Below are 20,547 nucleotides of genomic sequence, written 5' to 3'. Positions count from 1 at the left end.
GTCATCTCAGTATAAAATTCAGGAGTATGCTTACAATCAAAAAATTGTATACACATTGAATATATAATATGTGCTGATATCAATGCTCTAGTGCCACAAAAGAAGCTAGTGCTGAAATATAAAACTACTTCTAGTTGTTTGGGAAGAGGGGAAGATTATTCATAATTTGAAGCCTTTGTCTCAGGTTATACAAAGGAAAGATTAAACTTTCCCTCCACCTTGCAGCCTGTCCTATGTTAGTAATATAAAGAGGTCAAACACTGCTAAACAAATACTTAAAAAAATGTTAGAATATTAACAAATAAAGCAGAAGATAAGAAAAAAAAGCTTATTTTGACAGGATGTAAACCTATGTCAAAACTTAATCTAATGAGTATTCCTGTAATTACTGTCAATTACAGACTCAGCTCCAAGTCATTCAGTGGTATCATTTATACCACATAATGATGGTAAGACAGCTTACAAGTATTAAAAAAAACCACAACACCTTCAAGCCAAGAAAAGGAAATCATTAAGACATTTCCATTGTTTTGAGTCTTTTTTAGCCTTTTAGATATCAGTTATGAATACAAATAACATATGCATTTTGCACACAGAAGGGAAAGGGATATATGCACTTCAAGATTTTTTCAGTAAATGAAAACACTGGATAACAATTTTGTCTCCAAAACAGATTTTCTCTGTTGTCACCCTCTGAGCCCCCCCCACCCAAATTGGCATTAAGCTCCTCTTTATTGTCCTAACTTCATTCCTACTGTGTTGTTTTTTTCATCTACAATTTACAGTCTTCCAGTCAATGTAAACAACAACAAAGAACTATTTTTTTCCCCACTATAAACAAAATGGATGTTTATGTAAAATTTAAAAACTATTTTTACATGCTTCTTTTAGGTTTCCATTATTTACAACCATCTACAAGATTTGCTACGAGGGTAGATCGATCCAGGATTTCATCTCATGTCTGCAAAACCACCCAGAACACATTTAGAAGTTTGCTCTCCTCATCTGGTTGTGCTCTCATGTTTTCAGGACTTCTATCCACTCCACAGCAAATAAAGCAGACAAACAGGTTGTGTGGCAATGCCTGCTGTAAAAGCAACACAGAATGTATTTCAGTATCCTCTTTCTGGGGGTGAAAATCTGCCTTTCAGCATTATATCCGAGAACAGGAATCGAATGTAAAAACATAACAGACTTTGATTTGAGTTAGCAATTTAAACATTTGCCTACAGTTACTTTCATGTTGATTTCAAACAGTGCCCATTGTAATTTTCATAACAGGAGTTAATTAATGCACGTGAACCTCAGCATTGTGCCTACTAATGCTAGTTACAGAACAGCACAAGATGCCGAACAGTTGAAGATCAAAAGAATTACAGATAAAAAAGTTCTTACAGCAGTAAGATGCAGTCACATAGGCAAATATGGGTTTTTGTAATTCCCCCTCAAACACAAATAGTATAACGTTTTGTATTTTGTGACATTTAGTCTGTGATTTTGTTTCAAAGTGTAAGCCACTTTGGAAAAATAGGTATTGTTACTGTGCTCAGCCATACGCGAATGTTTAGCAGATGTATAAATAAAGCAGTTTAAGGGGTTGTGGTGGGAAAGGAAAGAAGGGCTTTTTTAAGTTGTTATTATTCAGGACACTAGGAATTTTCAGTAGTGATCTGACTTTCATTGTACTTACTGTATTCTGTTGAAATACAGGGAAAAAAATGGAATAACCAAATACATTTATTTGAGCGTCAGGATTTCTGAGCAAGCATTATCCACTAGTATTTATACTAGCTGAGGGGAAAACTGAAGAAGAGATTGACAACTAGAATGCAGGCACAGCTCAGCTTGCATTCTTGTATGACACTTATCTTGAGGATGTAAGAAGCAGCAGTGAAACACCCTCTGCATTACTTGACTTTTTATACACACATGAAAATGACCGCTACAGACGCACAGAATTCCTATTAAATTGTATTTGAAACTTGGCTGCATTTCAACGCTACCAGGAAACTCCACTGGACTGACACCAGTGCAACTCCAAGCATCTTTCCACAGACTGCAACCAACAGACTAATTCCCTGATCCTGCTGTCGCTTAAGCAATTTATCTCACACACTGCACTCCTGAAGGGAGATACCTCTATCTATGTCTGAATTTTACACACAAACTGGTTCCTATACCAGTTTAATTTTGCTACCAATGGCATTAATTTTAGAAACATAAAAGTTTTTAAGCCGTCTAACTATATTGGGTAATTTTACATACCTGACGTTTTTCAGAGTTAAAGCCATCTATGAAATAAACAGTGTCACATTTTCTAAGTTTGAATATCCTGTTGAAAATACTCATATTTAGGAGAGAAGGCAAGCAAACAGGAAGAGTAAGCTACTTCTGTTTTGTCTGATTTTCCAAAACAGCGTGTTTTTTTTTTTTTTTTTTTTCAATCTCTCTGTATTCACTGACATATTTTAGAAAAAAACACCACCTACATCATAAAATCCTCTCCTCTACATGTTAAGAGGAATGTTGTTGTCTTTCACATTTATCAGTTTTTTATATATATATATGTATGTATAAAAATATTACTTATAAAAATAAATAATTTTTAAAATCTCAAGTCTTAAAGCTAGCAAAGCTAGCTCTGGTACCAGAAACAGTGGCTGTAGCATCCCTGATCTCTGAAGAGCAGCAAAGGTAGGCCATGCGAAGGCTCAGCTGGAGGAAAGGAACTGCCTGTTCATGGCTAACAGCTCAGGGCTCTGCAGGGCGATGGAAACATTCCTTCAGCTGAAATGGGAATCACATGGCCAAATCCTTTATACAGAATTAGGGGAAAAAAAGAAAACAAAAAGTCATGACCTTTCATTTCAAGTAAGAAAGCCAAATACGTAATTCTTAAATATCAAATATATCAGGATGGGATAGAGAATTCAGAAACCTCCTTGCTTCACAGGCAGTCTGAAATTCTCGTAAGTGATTTATGAGCTAGTAGTAATACAGAACATTTTGCATTAAAGGTATCAACAGTTTAATAAAGTGGTCAATAAATGCAGGCTTGATGTAATTTCATTTTCAAAATTCTCACAAAATAAATTACTGTTCTACTAGTGGTCCGTTATTGTGCTTATTCGTACAGCTCTCAAAGAAAAGGACAAGAAGAGTCAGTTTTCTACAGACATTTTTATTGATGAACTTTTTTTTCTTCTTTTGTATGACATACTTTTACACAATAAAGTAAGATGACTTTTACTTCATAAATAACAAAAATTAGCCCTTATATCTCAATCCAGTCAAAATCTAAGTAAAATAGTTTGTTCTGTATTTACATTCTGTACCAAAATAGGAAACACATATTCAAAGTCAGCCAGTTCTCTCAAAACAGTTGTTTTATCTCCAAGGTAAGCTTCACATTAAAAAGGCAACACTTGCACTTGGAAGCCTGATGGCATAAGATCACATCACTTAATATACAAAATAGACAAAAAATCCCAAAGAGCGATACGTGCAAGTGTTTGCCCAAGCATTCAGCCAAGCAAAAGCTGGTTGTTAGATCTTGCAGGGGAAAGACATTGACCTGCTTGGCTGAAAGTCATTCATAGGAAACGTGGGGAAGAAAGGACATACACATTCCTCTCTACTGAAAGCAGAAAGATTTGCAGGGCTGGAAGATTTAAAAACAACTGGCCCTTGCAAGCAAGGGATTGTTGGTATGTCTGCTCTTAGGTGACATCAACCTTCCTAATTTACTAGAGCACAACAAAAATGAGTTGTGTTGCACCAGCAGTCAACTAATGGGGGGTCAAGGTTCTGTTTTGGTAGTCGACCTATATCCGAGGCCTTAACAGTCTCCCAAGACCTCATTTCAAAAAGAAATGAACTGCCTGCTCTTCTATGTTATTTACTCACTGCATACTCCAGCCAAAAGCCATTCTTCCTCCTTGTAATTGTTTGAAACACTAAAAAATTTTTCCTGAAGTGTGAATTGCCTTGACTTCTAATTGAAATATTAGAAACTTGAACTGCTGGCAGGGACAAAGAAGGCTGCAAGACTAGTTTACTTCCATAGGGAAACAGGGAACATGTTTTCACAACATTAAAGCAGTGGGCATGTTTTGGCTGCAGATAAATGATTTGTTTATTTCTTAGGGCAGCAAAAGTCCTGGGAATAATGCTAGCTAGTCTAGTGAAAACACAAAAGCTTATTTGGGCTTTATTTAAAAGATTTCACATGTAAGAGATTCAATATGATGGACTTACCCCTGTATGTTCAGGAAACTGAAAGTAGCTGCCTGCAAACTTTGTTTTTACTTAAAACTGGTATTGATTTTTACTGGGGAAACTACACTTAAGGCTACACAAATGGTTGCTTTAAGCTACAATTTTAGCTGTATTCTACACTCAAAAATGGCTTATGCTTCCTACTATGTTTATTTTGCTCTTAAAAACCTGAGATATGTTTTTACTTAATTCATCTTAAGACTTGGAAGTTCACAACAACGGGTTAGAAGCTTAACTGAATGACAAACAGAACTGAGGTAGGCAGCTTTACCCGAACTCTTGTTTGACAGTCACCAGTTCATTCTCACCTGAAAGCGAACGTGACACACTCCTTGGCAGTTCCAACGAGGCTACAGCTGCTAACTTACTGACAGAAGGTAACCCGCTGGATTTTGCCTACTTTAACCTTCCCTCCCCAGTCCCCTAAAGTCACTTCCAATTCTGCAGTTCACAGCCAGTTTAAGGACTGCATGTCAAAGAAATTACAAGTAAAATCTCAGATTATTAAGGCTTTAGTAGTTTTACTTCACTGGACTCACTAATCCAGCTACTCAGCAGGTACTGGTGAATCTGACTACATGAATGCTCACAGCCAGACAGATTTTCCCTGTAGGTACAACGCATTACAGCCTCTTTCTTTAATTAAATGTATACAATTCAGAAGTAGGTAAGCATCAATGTTTCAAGCCATATTTCAGTTTTCAGTTAATTCTCAGCAAGAGAGGAGAAAAGCCCTGAAGATAAACAACTGCGTAGAAGATAAAAAAAAATTTCACTTAAATATAACAAATTTCACTTACACAGACAGGAGACTAGCATATCAAATACCAAGCGCAATAAATTAACACCATTTAAAAATGTTTAACAGTTATAAAGTTAACCAGAAAGTTCAGACAGTGCAAATATTTCACAGTAAGAAAAAATAACCAATAATTTCTTTTCAAGTATAAAAAGCGTTGTTGTTGAGTGATACCATTTAACCTGTATTATTGCACAACAGACAAAAGACAATCACAACCTCTGGGACCTAACATATATTCTCAAACCTTTACGCTTTCAAGGAATCCATTTATACTGACTGTTGATTGTGCATATATTAAAATCATCAGTGTTCACTTACTAATCTGAGTGTTTCTTAATTCAAAGTTGTACACATTTAAAACATTTGATCCCTAATTTGTATTGCTTCTCAGAAACACCTATTTAAGGCTAACCTAGGCCTTGTTTAATGCAAAGCAAACTGTGCATAACCTGTGGTTAAGAAGGGGAACTAGTCCAGTGCAAGGTACTCTCAACCATGATGCCCTCAGACAGTTTTAGGTTGCAGCTTACTCACCTCAGCAGTGTCATAAAAGCGTCTTTAAAAACAATCTGGTAGGCACAAAGATTTTCTTCAGTGTCCTTACGATTACAACGGAAGTTCTTATTAAACAAGCTTAATTGTAGCTAAAGAAATTTTACTCCCTACCCTTCCATATTAGAAGGGGATCAAGCCTTAAACAAGTAGTGTATCATCATCCTTCTCCCCATCTTTTTATTTTCAGTGCACCTGGCCCATCTGCTCCCTCAAGTTTTGTACCTTCTCAAGAATGAAAGTGGATGAAGAGGACAATGGATTGGACCACATAAGTTTCTTTTATGCTAAGCAGGATTATTTGTAACATGTCATCTAGGGTCAGAAACAAAGAAAAACACCTTCACAAGTGTCGTAGAGAGCAGCTGTCCTCAGCAAGACAGATTTTGCTCATTTCCTACCTCAGGTAGATTTTGTCCTCCAAAAGATGAATTTTGTACCAAGGTGTGCCCTTGTGTGGTTCAAAACGTCTGATTCTCTAACATAATCCAAATGCTATGAATTATTTGAGTATTTATAATATCAACTGTATGTCCAAAAAAAAGGGGAAAAAGAGACAGATTAGACATTTCTTCACATACTCAATACGTTTTTTGGCCTAGAGGAGTCAGTATGGTTCTGTAACATTATAGCTGCCATAGCTACTGGCTTGGCCTTCAGCAAAAAGTCAAACAAATGTATTTATGATCATACTATTAAAGAAATAATGCCATTATTTAATAAATAAATAAATAAATCAGAAAACCTCACCCGATTTTACAGACTGGCATCAGTAACGAAATGCATTTGCCTAGCAAATTACTCTGAGAATATTCAAAAATTTGATGTTAATAGAACTGGCACATGCTAAATGAAAATGTGATTTCTAGACAGTTGTCATGGTTATCAGTCTGAAAGTCTACTTTGTGCATTCACTAAGGTTTAAATGAACCCAAAGAAGTGAATAACTTACTGCAAACTAACATGAATTCTGAGAAGCCTCAAAGCTACAGAATCCAGTTGTGGAAACAATTCCCAACAACGGTTCTACTCCGTTAAATTATTTTTACTCATATACATTGTAAGAATGGACAAAAACCAAACAAAAAACCTCCCACACCTGTTTGGGTCTGAGTTACTCGCAGTAACAGCAACTGATTTTTACATGGCTTTTGACTAAACCACTGAGGTATATTTCCAGTTTGAGGATGCTTTGCTACCGGTCACACAGACAACATAAAAAACCAACCCAAGTTCTACTACAGAAGAGTTCTCATTTCAAATCTTGATCAAGCTGCCAGGTAGTCTAACACAGCTGGCACAGTGGATCTCGTTACTGTGTCAAAATCAAAGGTTGCAATTCAGGAAAATACTGGCACTTATTGAGATGACAAGGTAAATTTTCCTCCTCTCAAACTCTGTCTGCTTTTGTCAGTAACTCCCCGACTACCGTCTGCACTGATACTTGCCAGGAGAGATGAGGTTCAGGAGAAGGCAGCTGCCTGCAGAGACAAAAAAACCTCAGTGCTCCACAGTAAGAAGTACAACACTGTGGTATACCATCTTGAAACATCTTCTTGCTCCCTGCTGAAACTACGCGCAGAGAAATAATCCCGTTAGCAGGGGAATTAAGTTAGCCATCAACAGCCAAAGGGTTACAACCAGGTTAGACGAGCAGGAGCACAAGTCTAAAATAAAAAACAAGACAGCATAAAGCTTGTATTTCATATTTAAAGAGAAGATAAAATAACCAGAGAGCAAACACATATTTGTAGAAATCTGAACTGATCTACTTTTAGTTTTCAAGGACAGCAATTCATAAAAGCTGAATAACATGATTTATTCCCTTTAAAATTAAATTAGTTTCCGCAATAACTAAGAACAATTAGGAGAACAAATGAGCAAAAATGTATCAGTATGGCAAGAAAAGGACAGGAAGTTTACTATGGCATGACTGGGGATAAGCAGCATTTCAGAATCACAGACTCAGAAGACTTAGATATATAAGCATTCTATATCTTATGTTATATATAAGCATATTATATAAATGCACATATATAAGCATATATATTAACATATTAAAAAAATCCCCCACATCTCCTAGGATGTGAATCTGTTTGAATTGACACTCGATGTTTCTCTGGGAGAGGGAGATGTCAGTCTCCTACATTATAGCTTTCTCATGCTAAAATCTGATCTGTAGGAGTCATTCCACCAACCCCTGAAATGTTGCCATTTCAAAGACAAAGTAACACCACTTCAAATGGTACACACAAACCCAAGAACATGTTGAAAAAGGAAATAAATGTATAGGTTAGCTAAACAGGTTTATTCTTTCCTCAAAACCTGCAGTAGAGACAGCACATCCAACAATTATAAAATTGATTAAAGGCTTAAAAATTAGCCTCTAGAGAAAAATACCGTGAAGACTGTTCTCTTTCACTGAGTGGCTTTTTACATAATCAACTCTAGACAAAACAGTAACTGGTAGTCAGCAACTTGAGGTTCTTTTCTCCCTTCAAAAGGGAAAGTGACACCTGTCATTTGTGTCCTGGATTACCGCGTTAATATTGTCAATAGTAACTTACACAAGCGAGTACTAATTTTGCACCAAGGTGATGATTTTGAAGGTTATAAAAATGATACGCTCTCCAGAACAGAGAACTGATTCTCAGAGAAGTTACTATGCTAAATCTAGACTTCTGGGATGATCACCAGAAGCAGACATGACAAAGTATTTCCATTTCAGACACGTTTCTCCTGTATTAGCCACTATCCTCATCCCAGAAACAAAAGCGCGTCTGTGCAGGAGAAGACTGGGCACCTCTGCCACCTTCCCTTAACTCCTACATCTTGGACCTTGAAATAGCAAGGCCACAGCTCTCCTTTCCCGTTCCCCTGACAGTCAGGGCTGACACGAACCTTTAGTGTTCTCAGACATTTTATACTAGGTTTCAGTTCAGCAAATCAGGAGACAACCTACCAATTGGTGCAACTCTTGACAAGTTAGAAGCTGGAGGATCCCGCTCTGGGGGACAGGAGTCACAGAAGTCCCAACAGGCTGGACAAATTAGATTTCCAACATGGACCCAGCCATTCATCTGAATGCTCACAGTTAATACTTGACCTGAGCGGCTGCACAAGTACGCAGTGTCCTTGACCCAAACGTGCAGCCCTTGTGGAGAACAAGAAACCTTAAAATAAAGGTATAAAAGTAAGGTCTGTATTATGATTTATTGGAAATATGTTTGGGGGTTTGGAAGTTCTTTCAATAAGGAAATAAAATATTCAGTAAACAACCTGCATACAGCATGGATTAAGTGCAGGTATTTTAATGCACTCAGAGCAGCTATTCGTTTAAAAATGCTTTAAAGCACTGACTGTACACTTTTCATGCAATTATACAGATAATCAACTGAGACCGAGTAAAATTCCATTTCTGCTAACGAGCATGCTTTTAGAGTTGTGCTGCCTTTGAAAGAAACAGCTTTAAGTGAAACAGTCCTGAGAGGAAGGATAATGAAAAGTGACACGTGCACAGTGCTTTCTACTGCAGAAAAATCAGAGTGATTTAACTAACGTAAAACTTCAACAACAGAAGATTCCAACATAACTGCTCTCACTTATCCCTGTGACACTTTGCCCTCAGTTAAGACAGGTAAAGTCCAAGCAAGACTAGAAGTAACACACAAGTCTGCCCAATGGCCACACACTTGACCTGATGCATGATCTGAACTACAGACTTATGGTTGGAAAATACTTATTTCCAAAGCATGTCATATAATCTAGTGACTTACAGGAAGAGAATATCATGTACAGTGTCCAGGTGCATAGTTTTAACAGTCATAGCCTGCATTTTGTATCAGACTTCTCCCTTTGGTGTCACTACAAAAAGGGAGCAAGCAAAAAACCCACACAACACACGTACTTACTTGGTAACAGCCACTACCCCAGTCAGGGTAACTGAGTTTCCTCCTGCATTGTTCCATTACAAAAGCTGATTTCTGAATAAGACATACAGAGTTTGGTCCATATTCTTCTGCACCATAGTTTTTGGTAGGATCTAAGGTGGAAAGAACATATTGAACCTCAATTTACTAGGCGAAAAGGAAGTCCACATTGACTAATTATGGCAAATTAAATTATTCTCCACAGGCAATTCCAGATTTACTTTTGGAATGTTTCAGACCATTAATCGTTATATTCAAAACGACAATTCTCAGCCTGAGTAAAGCATGAAGAAAACTAAGTTTTTAAAAAGACACTATCCACACTCTTCTACAGAAATGTTTGCTCCCAGGGAGTGCCAGCTGTGATTGCTGGCTTGAGGGGAGAGCGTGTTTGTTCATTTAGCTTTGAGAGAACTGCACACACAGGTAATATCCTGCAGCGTCCTGGAGCTCTGCTATATTGAGAGTTCATGTGCCATTCCAGGAGATAGGCCCATGCTCTGATAATTTACCAGGCTCCCTGCTTTGCAGGGAAGACTACAAAGGTGAAAAGTAGATTTATTTCCAGAGGCTCAAAAGCAACTGAACAACACTCCCCTTGTAACCTCTGTCTTGTATTTGGATTATTTGAGGATAATTTCTGTAGAACTCCTATGCAATTTTTTATTTCATATATACCTAGGAAGCAAATGCTCACAAGGTAATCCAGATAAACAAATATAGGCCCTTAAATACAAAACTAAAGTCCTGGAAGCATACCTGGTTGGTTTTCAATTATTCTGCAGTCTGAGCTGCGCTGAAATTCACCACTTAAATGCCAACTGAATTCTTGACTGAAGGGACAATAGTCAGCAATTTCTACTGAGCCACCATAATAAGGCAAGTCGTCTGCTGGTACTCCGTTAAGATTGTCAAAATACTGCAAAAACAAAATAGGCAGTGAGACAGTTGGTGCAGAGACAAGTGTACAGCTGTTATTTTGTTGTTGTTGCTTTTATAGCTTTTATTTAATTTATTTTTTAATAGAACCAATCACTAAAGCTGTAAGAACGTCAGTTACTTCTCAGGAACACTATTAGCAGCAACTTAGAATACCCCTGAACCAGATGAACATAGACTATTTAAGAATACATGAGTAATGCACAGAGATCCATATTTACATGTATCACTCCCTAGCCCCGCACTGCCCCCTGTCTCCTCTTGCAATCATAGCCATCTCTGGGAAGCAAGTGTCCCAGTATGCAGTGACACAAGGGCACAGATCAGCTGAAGAAATACCTCAGACAAAACATTACGGGGGACTTCTGTTACACAGCAACATTTCCAACTGAAACATGCTTAGACAGTCAAGCAACATCCTTATTGTTTTATTAACAATCACAAGGCTTTTTTTTTTTTTTGAAGCCTCCAGGCTTCTTATAATAGAGTATGCATTTTTCACAATCTCTACTCTCATCTACTAGTTCAGAAGGAAAAAAAAAAACATCCTGGCTGCAAAACACAGTAATGCAAATACTTAGTTATTTAGTAAACTAAGATTCATTATACCTGATATTCCTGAGGTAACTGCTTTGGAAACTTCTGTAAGTTGCACACTGCTACTGCTCTTTGGTCCTGTCTACAGGTTAACTGCAAAGGATTACTTCTCAAAGTGTCACAGTATGGACTGATTAATTGCCTCCTCAAAAAAAAATAAATAATAGTAACGTTAGATTAACTGCTTTTTGTAAATTTAACTATGCAGTTTTTCTGACTATCCCTGCTCTTCTTCATACTTGGTCAATCACATAAAGAAATAGCAACATCTTGTCTGTAGGCTAATTATTGTTATTTGGTTATAAACTTCCTAGTTTAAAGAATATCATGTCAGCAAACAAAGCCACAATGTGCTTAATTATTTAGTTTCAGTGACACTGTTTTGTAAACTTTGAAGAAAAAATTACAAACAAAACAGGGCTGCTATGGAGCAAATTTACAAGTACTGAAATGAACAAACAAAAAGTATGATAGCCAAAACAAAGCCTATTTCTGGTGCTTTGGGTAAAATCCAGTAATGTAAAATGTTATTGGCTGCATTTACAATTAAAAAGGACAAAATAAGAAAGCAACACTTAGATGAAGTCCTTCCCCCCAGCTCCAAAACACAGTTCTCTTAAAGAGCAAATACATTCCTAAGATGCTTGTCTTTGCATTTATTGGTTAAAATAGTACTGTTCTTAATACATTTGGTGTGCTCCTCTTTGGGTGCACTCTGAAGATTCTTACGAGAGCATTGTGTATTACTTTTTACTGAGTTGCATTTGAAGAAGGACAAATGTAAACAAGCATCAGGTCTTCCACCTTTTTTATATTAAAAAAAGACTTACTTTTGTTTCTTTTGGTCAATCCAGAACTTACAGCTCTTCATTACAAAGTCGCAGCCTTTATTACGTCCCCAGTCTAATTTCTCTGCCATGCTGTAATTTGCTTTATACCAGCTGCAAAGGTATTTTGGAATGCAAATACAATTTAAAAATTAGAGTTATGATTAATAAAAGAGCAGTTCAAAGTAGTTTATACTATGCCTGAAGGTTTTCGAATGATAAAACAGGGAAATAACACTCCTTGCTGCCTAATAATAAAAAGTATGATAATTGCACTATCTTTCAATTCACAATGAGCTAAAAGAAAACTTCATTGTTTATTTGTTTGACAGCAATGCATCTTGGTCTACAAAGGAATAATGCATACAGAAAGATGAAATTTTAGGCAATTTTGCTTTTCCTCCATATGTTTTCTATCTACAAAAAGACAAAAAAATGTGCTACGTGGAACTGACAGAAGACTTACATTAAGAAAAAATGGAAAACAGACTCTGCAAACAGAACCATGCATTGCAGTGCACGCTTTTATGGCTATATTAAGAGTGGTTTTAAATATGCGAAGAAAAATTAACATACAAGGTATAACTCCTTGTCTAATGTCATGCTGGTTATGCCAATTATTTACTGTGTGACAGATGAATAAACACAAGCGCATCAATTCCAAACAACATCAAGTGCAACAAACACACCTGAACAACAACAAAAAAAAAACACCACACCATTATTATTCCTATTAACACTTACCCCGTGTCTTCCATTAATGCTAAGGTAATCCTGGAAAAGACTCGGTTCTGTGTATGGGATCCAGTCATAGCTTCATTCTGAAAGTTACAAGTTACTATTAGGAAGCTCCTGAAAAATCAGTATTGTAAGAAAATGCCTGCTTTGAAGAAGCATTTTATTTTAGAGCCACGCATTCAAGGGCATAGAAGTTCCAGTCCCTTCTTATTATAGACATTCCATTTCCAACCTCTTTCATAAAAGGGATCAAAGGTATAACACCCTTCCCAGTCTGCCCTACAAAGCTTCATGAGTCAGAAACCTTATTCCAAATTCCAGCTGAACCTTATTCATGGCCAATGTGTACTTATTTTTTCTTTAGGTAAACTAAACTCCTCCTTGTGTATTTATTCGTAGCAATCATGCCCCCTTTTCTGTCTTTTTTTTGGGTAAGCTGAAAGCCAAGCTCATTTAGTGGTATTTTTTGGGTAAGACTGATTTTTAATTTTCCCAGTATTTCTAGAAATCCTTTTCAGAAGAGAAGGACACAGGACTAAAGGCACACAGAACTCTACATGAAGCTTTACTAGTCCAGTAGTGGTATTTTCCATCTTGTTTTAAAATACACTAGCCCACAACATCCTCAAAGAGCAACTCTGGACACTTCTGAGTTTCTTAATCATCTTAACTGACAGTTTTAACACCCATGTGTCTTCTTCCTGCTCTGTCATTTCCAGCTAATAAGCTTCAGGCTTACAACAAAAGTTGCTCACCCTTAATTACACAGCTCTGGGATTCCTATTACCAAACTCTTCTCACTTACTATTTCTTCAGAGTGTAGTCTTCCAGCCTTCCCTCTCCACTAGCATGGCTGGGAAGAGTTACCATCTGCAGACCTCACAAATTTGGCACTATCACTAAAATACTTAATGAGAGAAGGATCGAGACCAAAACCAAACCATATGGGTTACTTTCCAGACACAAACGTTCTCTGGAAACGAGACTGCTAATAATGCCCCTTGGGCTAATCTTACTCAATCCTTTAGATTATCCTTACTTTAATGGCAGCCCTTCTAGTTGACTTTGAACTACTGTTTTACCAGAAAGGTTACTGAAAAGCAGGAAAAAATCAGCTGTTTTGGTCTCCTGAAATACGTATTTTTTCATGTTTACTTCCATGAAAAGGTCTGTCCTGACGCATTTACCTTATAGTTTACCTCACTTCATACAATAATTAGAAACTATATCTCTGCTCAAAATATCACATAATGTTATAAACAAAAATAAGCTTAAGCGTCAGGAGGAAAATAAGTGTTTCCTTGATCAGATGAGGTTCTGGAATAGGGATGGCAAAACCTAACTCTAATGAGACATGTGAAAAAAGATGAAATCTAGGTAGTGAGCCAGAACAATCAAAAAGCATGACAAAACTGAATTGACTCAAAGGAATAACCACTTCCCCCTAAAGAGCAAGCATGCCTTCTCAGAAGGGCAAATAGCAGACAAAAGTAAGAGATTTCATTTTTTAGTAGTCATCTTATCTGAAATTCATACTCTGAGATTTAGCAATGAAGTAAAATAATATTTATCTAGAAATTGGACATTTAAGTGTTTCCAGTTTAGCACTGTCTGTGATATATTTCAGCGAGGTATTTTACACACCTATGTTTTCAAGGCTCTGGTGAGTACCACTATAAACCTAAAAATGAAGGCAGAGGGAGCAGGCTTTTCCAAATCCCCCTCCACTCCTAATATTAGCACCAACCTCCAACAACCTCTTCTCCCAGTGATTGAGCTCAGTACCCATGCCGCCTTGATTTTCAAGCTCCATTCCCTCTAGGATTGGACAATCAAAATGTTTACGAGCTTCTTCCTAGAAAGAAAACATTTCAACACAACTCATAAGTATTTGTGGACAAATATGATTAAAAGTTATTTTCAATACCTATTTATTACACTTAACATATGCTTAGTTGGGGTAAAAAAAAAAAAGTCAGAGGTGTAGGAATCAGAAGGATTTCCAAAAATATTTAAGTACTTTCTTTTTAAACATGACAAAATTTTAAATGCATTATTTTGTAATGCATAAAATTACAAAAAAAAAAAAGATGAAAATATTTTTTTAAAAGAACAGTATTAAATAGGATTAATTTAAACTAGAAAAACAGTAACAGCACTATCTGTTAAGTCAACAGGAATACTAGGTGCCTAAGCCTGCAGGAAAGCCTTTGAAGAGTAAGATTAACGAAAATATCAATTTTGCTCAACTGTTTACAATTTACTTCCCAATCCCTTCATTGTCTCTTTTATTGAATTATTATTTCATACTGCCAACCATTTTCCTTCACTTCTTTTTCACCTTGGATAGTCCCTTCAACTAATTATATCATCGTAATTATATAATCCTTGGGCCATACATTCAGAAAAAAAACTAAAGTTAACTTATTACTGCTTAAAAAGAGCAAGAAATAATTGTGACTCAAGAACGTGATGGCATACAAAGTGTACAACTAAGTTAATCAACACTTACAACTACACGAGGTGTTACCAGAAGGTGAACAGTATGGTGAAGCATTTGGCCACCACGTACATCCCATAACCTCACTGCTTTATGAACAACCTTATCGCTCCACTGATACAAACCTAGACTGTAAGAAGAATGTGTTAGTTACAGATCTTTCTGATATATACACACTACTGTACAAAGCTTTATTTCCATTAAAACCCAGAATTAAGAAGAATCTCCATTTCTTTCTTTGTGAAATTTCAATTGACTATGCAACACCTCTCCTTTGTAAGATACATTATAATCTTTGTAAGATTTATTATATAGCCAACTCTGATCTAACATGCCAAAGTAAGATTACTAAAGAGATGTCTGTAGACTCAAGACATATTTTCTACAGTTATCAAAAATGTACTGCAAATTGTTCATTCAATAACAAGTCAAAAATCAAGCAGCTGACTACAGACATTGCCGTTTCTGTGCAATTATATACCTCAAATGATATGAGCCTCAAAAAAAAAAACTACCTCCACTAACATTAGACAGACTACAGAAAACGTAAGTCCCAGTTGAGTGAGGTGCTCAGAAAACCTCAAAATTTAAGCAAGGGTTGTTGTAATGCTTAACCTCAAGCTTCCTGATAAATAAAAATTGTCTTAAATCATCCCCATGCATTATAAGGTGTTTAATACCAACGTAAAGGAAGACTAAAATAAAAATAGAACAATGTTTGAACATAACAAATACAAAGAATTCTAATAAAGGTATCAAGTTGGATTTTCAACAGGCTCACAGCAAGAATATATCTAAAAAGGCAACCTGAAAACATCCTTCACTGGGAGTACTAAGAAGTCCAAAAATATGAAATACCTTTCATTAAAAGGAGGGAGTCCATCTGCGTATCTTGTTGTCAAAGGTTTTCCGTCATCATCACGATAAAATGCAAACAGTCCAGCAGAGAAACCCTGCAAGTTAAAAAATCAAACAGAAACCTTCGGTAAGACATTTACACACCAAGTCAAATGCCATGAAAAGTTCTCATACGCAGCAGGTAGACTTGAAGTACCACACCTCAAGGCTATTAACACACGAGTTGAAAGAGGCAACGCAAGAGCTTAACCCCCACCAGACACGCTTCTCTTGCAATAAGCTGGACAGATGTGAGGGGGAAGGCACAAATTTCAGGGAAATGTATTCTATAACACCAACCCTTACCAGTGCATGGATAATCTCGTGTTTCACTGTAGACAACATGCCAACAAATTCCTGAGCTTGCGTTGAAATCATGTTTGGACACAAGTTAGCATATCCTGCTATTGGCCTGGAAGACAGTTTTAAAATTATATTGTTTTCAGTAAACTAGCAAATTCAATTCATATTCACTTGAAGAGGCAGAAAGCAACACTGGAAACTAAAGACTAATGTAAAAATAAGTGCTTCTAGATAAGTTCCCCTAACTAATTATAACTAGTCTGTTAACAATACTGTTACTTTATTGCTAAAATAGGGGAAAAGGGATGGGATCAGTCTGTATAACAATATGCTGCACAGATGTTACTGACAAGAGTATAGGAGATCTGAATTTCAGGCACAGTCGTTATAGAAGTACAATGTGTCTGTTAAAAGGACTACAGCCAAGTGAGAAACAAAAGCCATGTAAGCAGGGTCTATTTGCATTTTTCTTTAAGTTTTTGAAAATATGACGTTTTCTTCAACAGAAGCAGGATTGCGAGATAAAATTCAGACCGTAACAGTAGAAGATTACTTTTGACTTACATGTCTCAGTTTTATGAGTTAAGCGTTATTCCATTGTTCTGTGCTTTTATGCGAATATAGCATTTGTCATTATTTCAATGCATTCTACTGTGCTGTCCTATACACAACACAGGCAGACAATTCAACTCCATATATACAATTGAAAGTTTAATTAAAGAAAGTTTGTACCAGACAGAATACTTGCCTGTCCATTTCCGCTTCCAGTTGGCAGTAGGCTGCATATGCAATGATGTTCTCATGGCCACACCTTTCAGTAGTGAGAGCACTGACGTAAAGCACGAAGTCAGCATCTCGAACCCCTTCTTGGTCAGGTAAGCCAAAGTGCCGTTCGTTCTGATTGTACACCCTGCATTGCTTTGGCAACGTTCAAATGAAACGATTAAAATATATCAGCTATGATAGAAATTTTGTAGAACAAAACACAACTAGCTGGAAGCCAAGAATAAACCCCAGCCTATGATAGCTGAAGATGAGAAAATTCCCTGCGACAACAGTAAACAAAACCAGAGCCAGGGAACGACTTTCAAATGACTAGCCATTTTGATTAAAAGCTAGGAAGGTGGCAGCTGTTGAAAAAAAAGGCGCTTGCCAAGCTAGATTAATTAAAAAGTTTTGGCTCACAGAAATAGTATATACATAAGCAGACATTGCATTTCAAATTTAATGCAATATATTTTTAATGCTGCAGTTGAAACGTCAAGCTAAAAGAAATCTGGTGATCACGTACTGTAGTCGAGTCAAAAATTCATGCAAGAAAACAAGTTAGAAGCATTTCCTGCACCGTGCTCCTCGTTCATCGAATACGACTGTTTTGATTCAAAAAATCAAAACTTATGATTAATTCTGTGAAAATCTGACTCATTGACTGAGGAGAATAATAAAGCAACTAGATGCCATTTCATAAGCTTTGAATCTCATTATGTGTATACAGTTTACTATATCACAGACTTACAGAACAGTAAACATTCCAGTTTTCCACGACTTTTGGTTCAACATCATAAACTAAAGACACTCTTGCTAACTGAATTTGAGTGACAGAATAGAACAACTTCAGTTATCTCCTGCAAAATGAATTGTAGAGTCACAGAATGGTTTGGGTTGGAAGGGACCTTAAACCTCATCTAATTCCAACCCCCTGCCATGGGCAGGGGCACCTCCCACCACACCAGGTTGCCCAAAGCCCCATCCAACCTGACCTTGAGCACTTCCAGGGATGTGACAGCCACAGCTTCTCGGGGCAGCCTGTTCAGTGCCTCACCACCCTCACAGTGAAGAATTTCTTCCTTATATCTAATCTAAACCTACCCTGTTGCAGTTTAAAACCACTACTCCTTGTCCTATCACTACACTGCCTGATAGAGAGCATATATACCTTTAGGGATCGGAAGGTTGTCATAAGGTCTCCTCAGAGCCTTCTCTTCTCCAGGCTGAATCACTTATGAGTCACTTATGTACTAGCAGTACTAATATCTTAAGTAGTTTCCACAAACTGCAATCCTCCAAAAGTTAAGGAGCACCTGGATGGTTTAGCTTACCTGGAGGTGTTTTTCAGGAACTACAACTGGCCCGCACCTAGTATGGTTTGCACAGGCCACTCGGCAGTATCTGTGAGGGTCAGCTTTCCTCCTTAAATATTGGTTTGTTGCACACTGCCTTCAATCAAACATGAAAGACAGTTAGCATTGTTTTAGAATTAAAAAGAAACTGTAGCATAATCTTACAGCATCCAACAACACCGTAATACACATTTAATATAACAATGTTGTAATTTCCATGCTGAAAAATGTTATGCTACTCTGGAAGACAATACTTCCAGTTGTTAACAGAGTATCTACAGGTGCAAAAAAAAATGATTTGGAACATGTTCATAAACAGAGGTACACATAAAAGGAAATAAGCAGCATGATACTCTTTAACATCTCTGATACAACAAACATAGGCGTTGATCACGGAAGGTCAGCAAACTTGTGCGTTCTTCTTCAATAGCATCTCCCACCACTGGGCCAGATGGATCACTGGTCTGATCCAGGAGAACATTTCTTATGCTCTTATTCTATTCTTACTTTAATGTCTACACAATGCAACGTTAAATATTGAATGCAATAAGTGATTTTCAACAAACTTTTACATACCTGCTTAGCAATATAGTACCTGCTGATTTGCGCACTTGAAAAGTCTTCTCCAAGTAAGATATAGCTTGTGGAAAAAGTTTGTTCTAAATAGAACAAAAATAAAAGTCACCCAGTGGTAGTGCAGACATAACTTACAATTATTAACTACCAAGGTACAAGAAACTTGCTAATGCTGTGGTATAGCAGAATAGCAGAGATCCAGACTTCCAAGTTCAGAAATATTTAGTTCCAACATTTCCATATTTTGTTATTGGAATAACAAAGCAAGATGGAAGCCAGTATTAATTTGAATGTACAGCTTCAAAGAGGCTGACTTTATTTCAGCCCCAATCTTACAGGTCACTGGGAACTGTCCATCACAAATTTCCCTGGAGCTTCTGTCTCTGCGATCTCTAAGCCTGACTGCTGCCCTCTCTTTTACTGCCTACTTGCACAATGAATCAAAAGATGCCAGCAGGCACATTTAAAGTACTCCTAACGGTATCAAAAAATAATAATGAAAACCCTTTAAAAAAACATATAGATACTGCTTATTGACACCTTTGCGTGCTGGGATACAGTAAGCACCTATTAAGTAATAGGTAACGTAACAGTGGGAGGATTTGGAAGAGAGAAACAGTCTGTACCCAAACCCTGGTTTCCCTGACCGGAGGATATGAAAGCGCTGGTATCCACAGTCTTAACCAAAGCAGTAGAAATAAAAAAGGGGACAAACACAGCATACCTTTATAAGGTGTCTTTTCTCTGGTAGCAAACTGTTTAAAAAGAAAGAAAGAAAAAGATCGTTAGCCAGTAGGGTTTGCATTGCGGGATAAGGACAAAAAGGGGTCACCGCAACACCATACTCACTCCTCCACGCTCCTGTCGTACACGATCTTAATCCTCAGCCGCTGGCCCACGTCCCTCCTGACGAGGCGATCCTCCGCGAGGGGCACCCCGTAGACGACCTGCCGGCGGGGAGCAAAGCCGTGGGCTTTGCCACCCTCCCCTCCTGTTCTCCTCACGGCCCCGCCGACCCCAGCCCCCGAGCTTCCCCCCCTCCCCAGCCGCGCCGGCCTCACCTCCCCGCCGCCGGGCGGCCGGTGGTGACAGGACGAGGAGCGGGGCGAGGCGGCGGCGCCCAGCAGCAGCAGGAGGAGCGCGGCCGGCAGCGCCCAGCCCGCGGCCCCGCACCGCCCGCCGGCGGCCATTTTGGCTGCCCCTCCGCCGCGTCGCCATGGAGGCGGCGCCGCCCGCCAGTAGGAGAGCGCTGAGCGGCGGGGAGGGCGGGGCGGAAGCGGGAGGCGGTGTCTGATTGGGCGGCGGGGGCCGCCTCAGGGCTGTGGTGGAGGAGTTGGGGGGGGGGGGGAAGTGTCCGAGTCTGTCACACAAATACCCGAGAACTATTTTGTCTTTTAAGCTTCTTACTAAGTGTAGCACCACTGTAACATCAACATATTCCAAAGTAACGGAGCACTTCTACCCGAAGTGCGTTCCCTCATGTAAAGCA

General features: G+C 38.0%; 2 protein-coding genes across 2 annotated transcripts in view; one reads left to right on the top strand and one right to left on the bottom strand.

Moving 5' to 3' along the window:
- The window catches only part of LOC121072662 (glycerol-3-phosphate dehydrogenase [NAD(+)], cytoplasmic-like), a 28,819-nt gene extending 27,065 nt beyond the window's left edge, over positions 1-1,754 (top strand). Inside the window, exon 10 of the mRNA XM_040562531.1 lies at positions 892-1,754. Coding sequence (XP_040418465.1) covers positions 892-988 — 97 coding nt within the window. The 3' untranslated portion in view covers positions 989-1,754. The remainder of the gene's footprint in view (positions 1-891) is intronic.
- A 688-nt stretch (positions 1,755-2,442) lies between these two features.
- Positions 2,443-20,264, bottom strand: LMLN (leishmanolysin like peptidase). Its single transcript, XM_040562528.1, has 17 exons — positions 20,120-20,264; positions 19,908-20,005; positions 19,783-19,813; positions 19,059-19,141; positions 18,462-18,579; positions 17,111-17,280; positions 16,366-16,471; positions 16,021-16,115; positions 15,175-15,292; positions 14,410-14,517; positions 12,669-12,745; positions 11,928-12,038; positions 11,110-11,242; positions 10,321-10,480; positions 9,544-9,674; positions 8,595-8,805; positions 2,443-7,299 (listed from the first exon to the last, which is right to left on the bottom strand). Exons 1-17 carry the CDS (start codon positions 20,246-20,248, stop codon positions 7,205-7,207), a joined length of 1,974 nt encoding a protein of 657 aa, XP_040418462.1. The 5' UTR covers positions 20,249-20,264; the 3' UTR covers positions 2,443-7,204.
- Positions 20,265-20,547: the final 283 nt, after the last annotated feature.

Source organism: Cygnus olor, chromosome 6 (genome assembly GCF_009769625.2).
Source record: "Cygnus olor isolate bCygOlo1 chromosome 6, bCygOlo1.pri.v2, whole genome shotgun sequence".
Classification (NCBI taxonomy): domain Eukaryota; kingdom Metazoa; phylum Chordata; class Aves; order Anseriformes; family Anatidae; genus Cygnus; species Cygnus olor.
The sequence above is the reverse complement of the archived record's forward strand: the minus strand, read 5'-3'. Positions and strand labels throughout refer to the sequence as shown.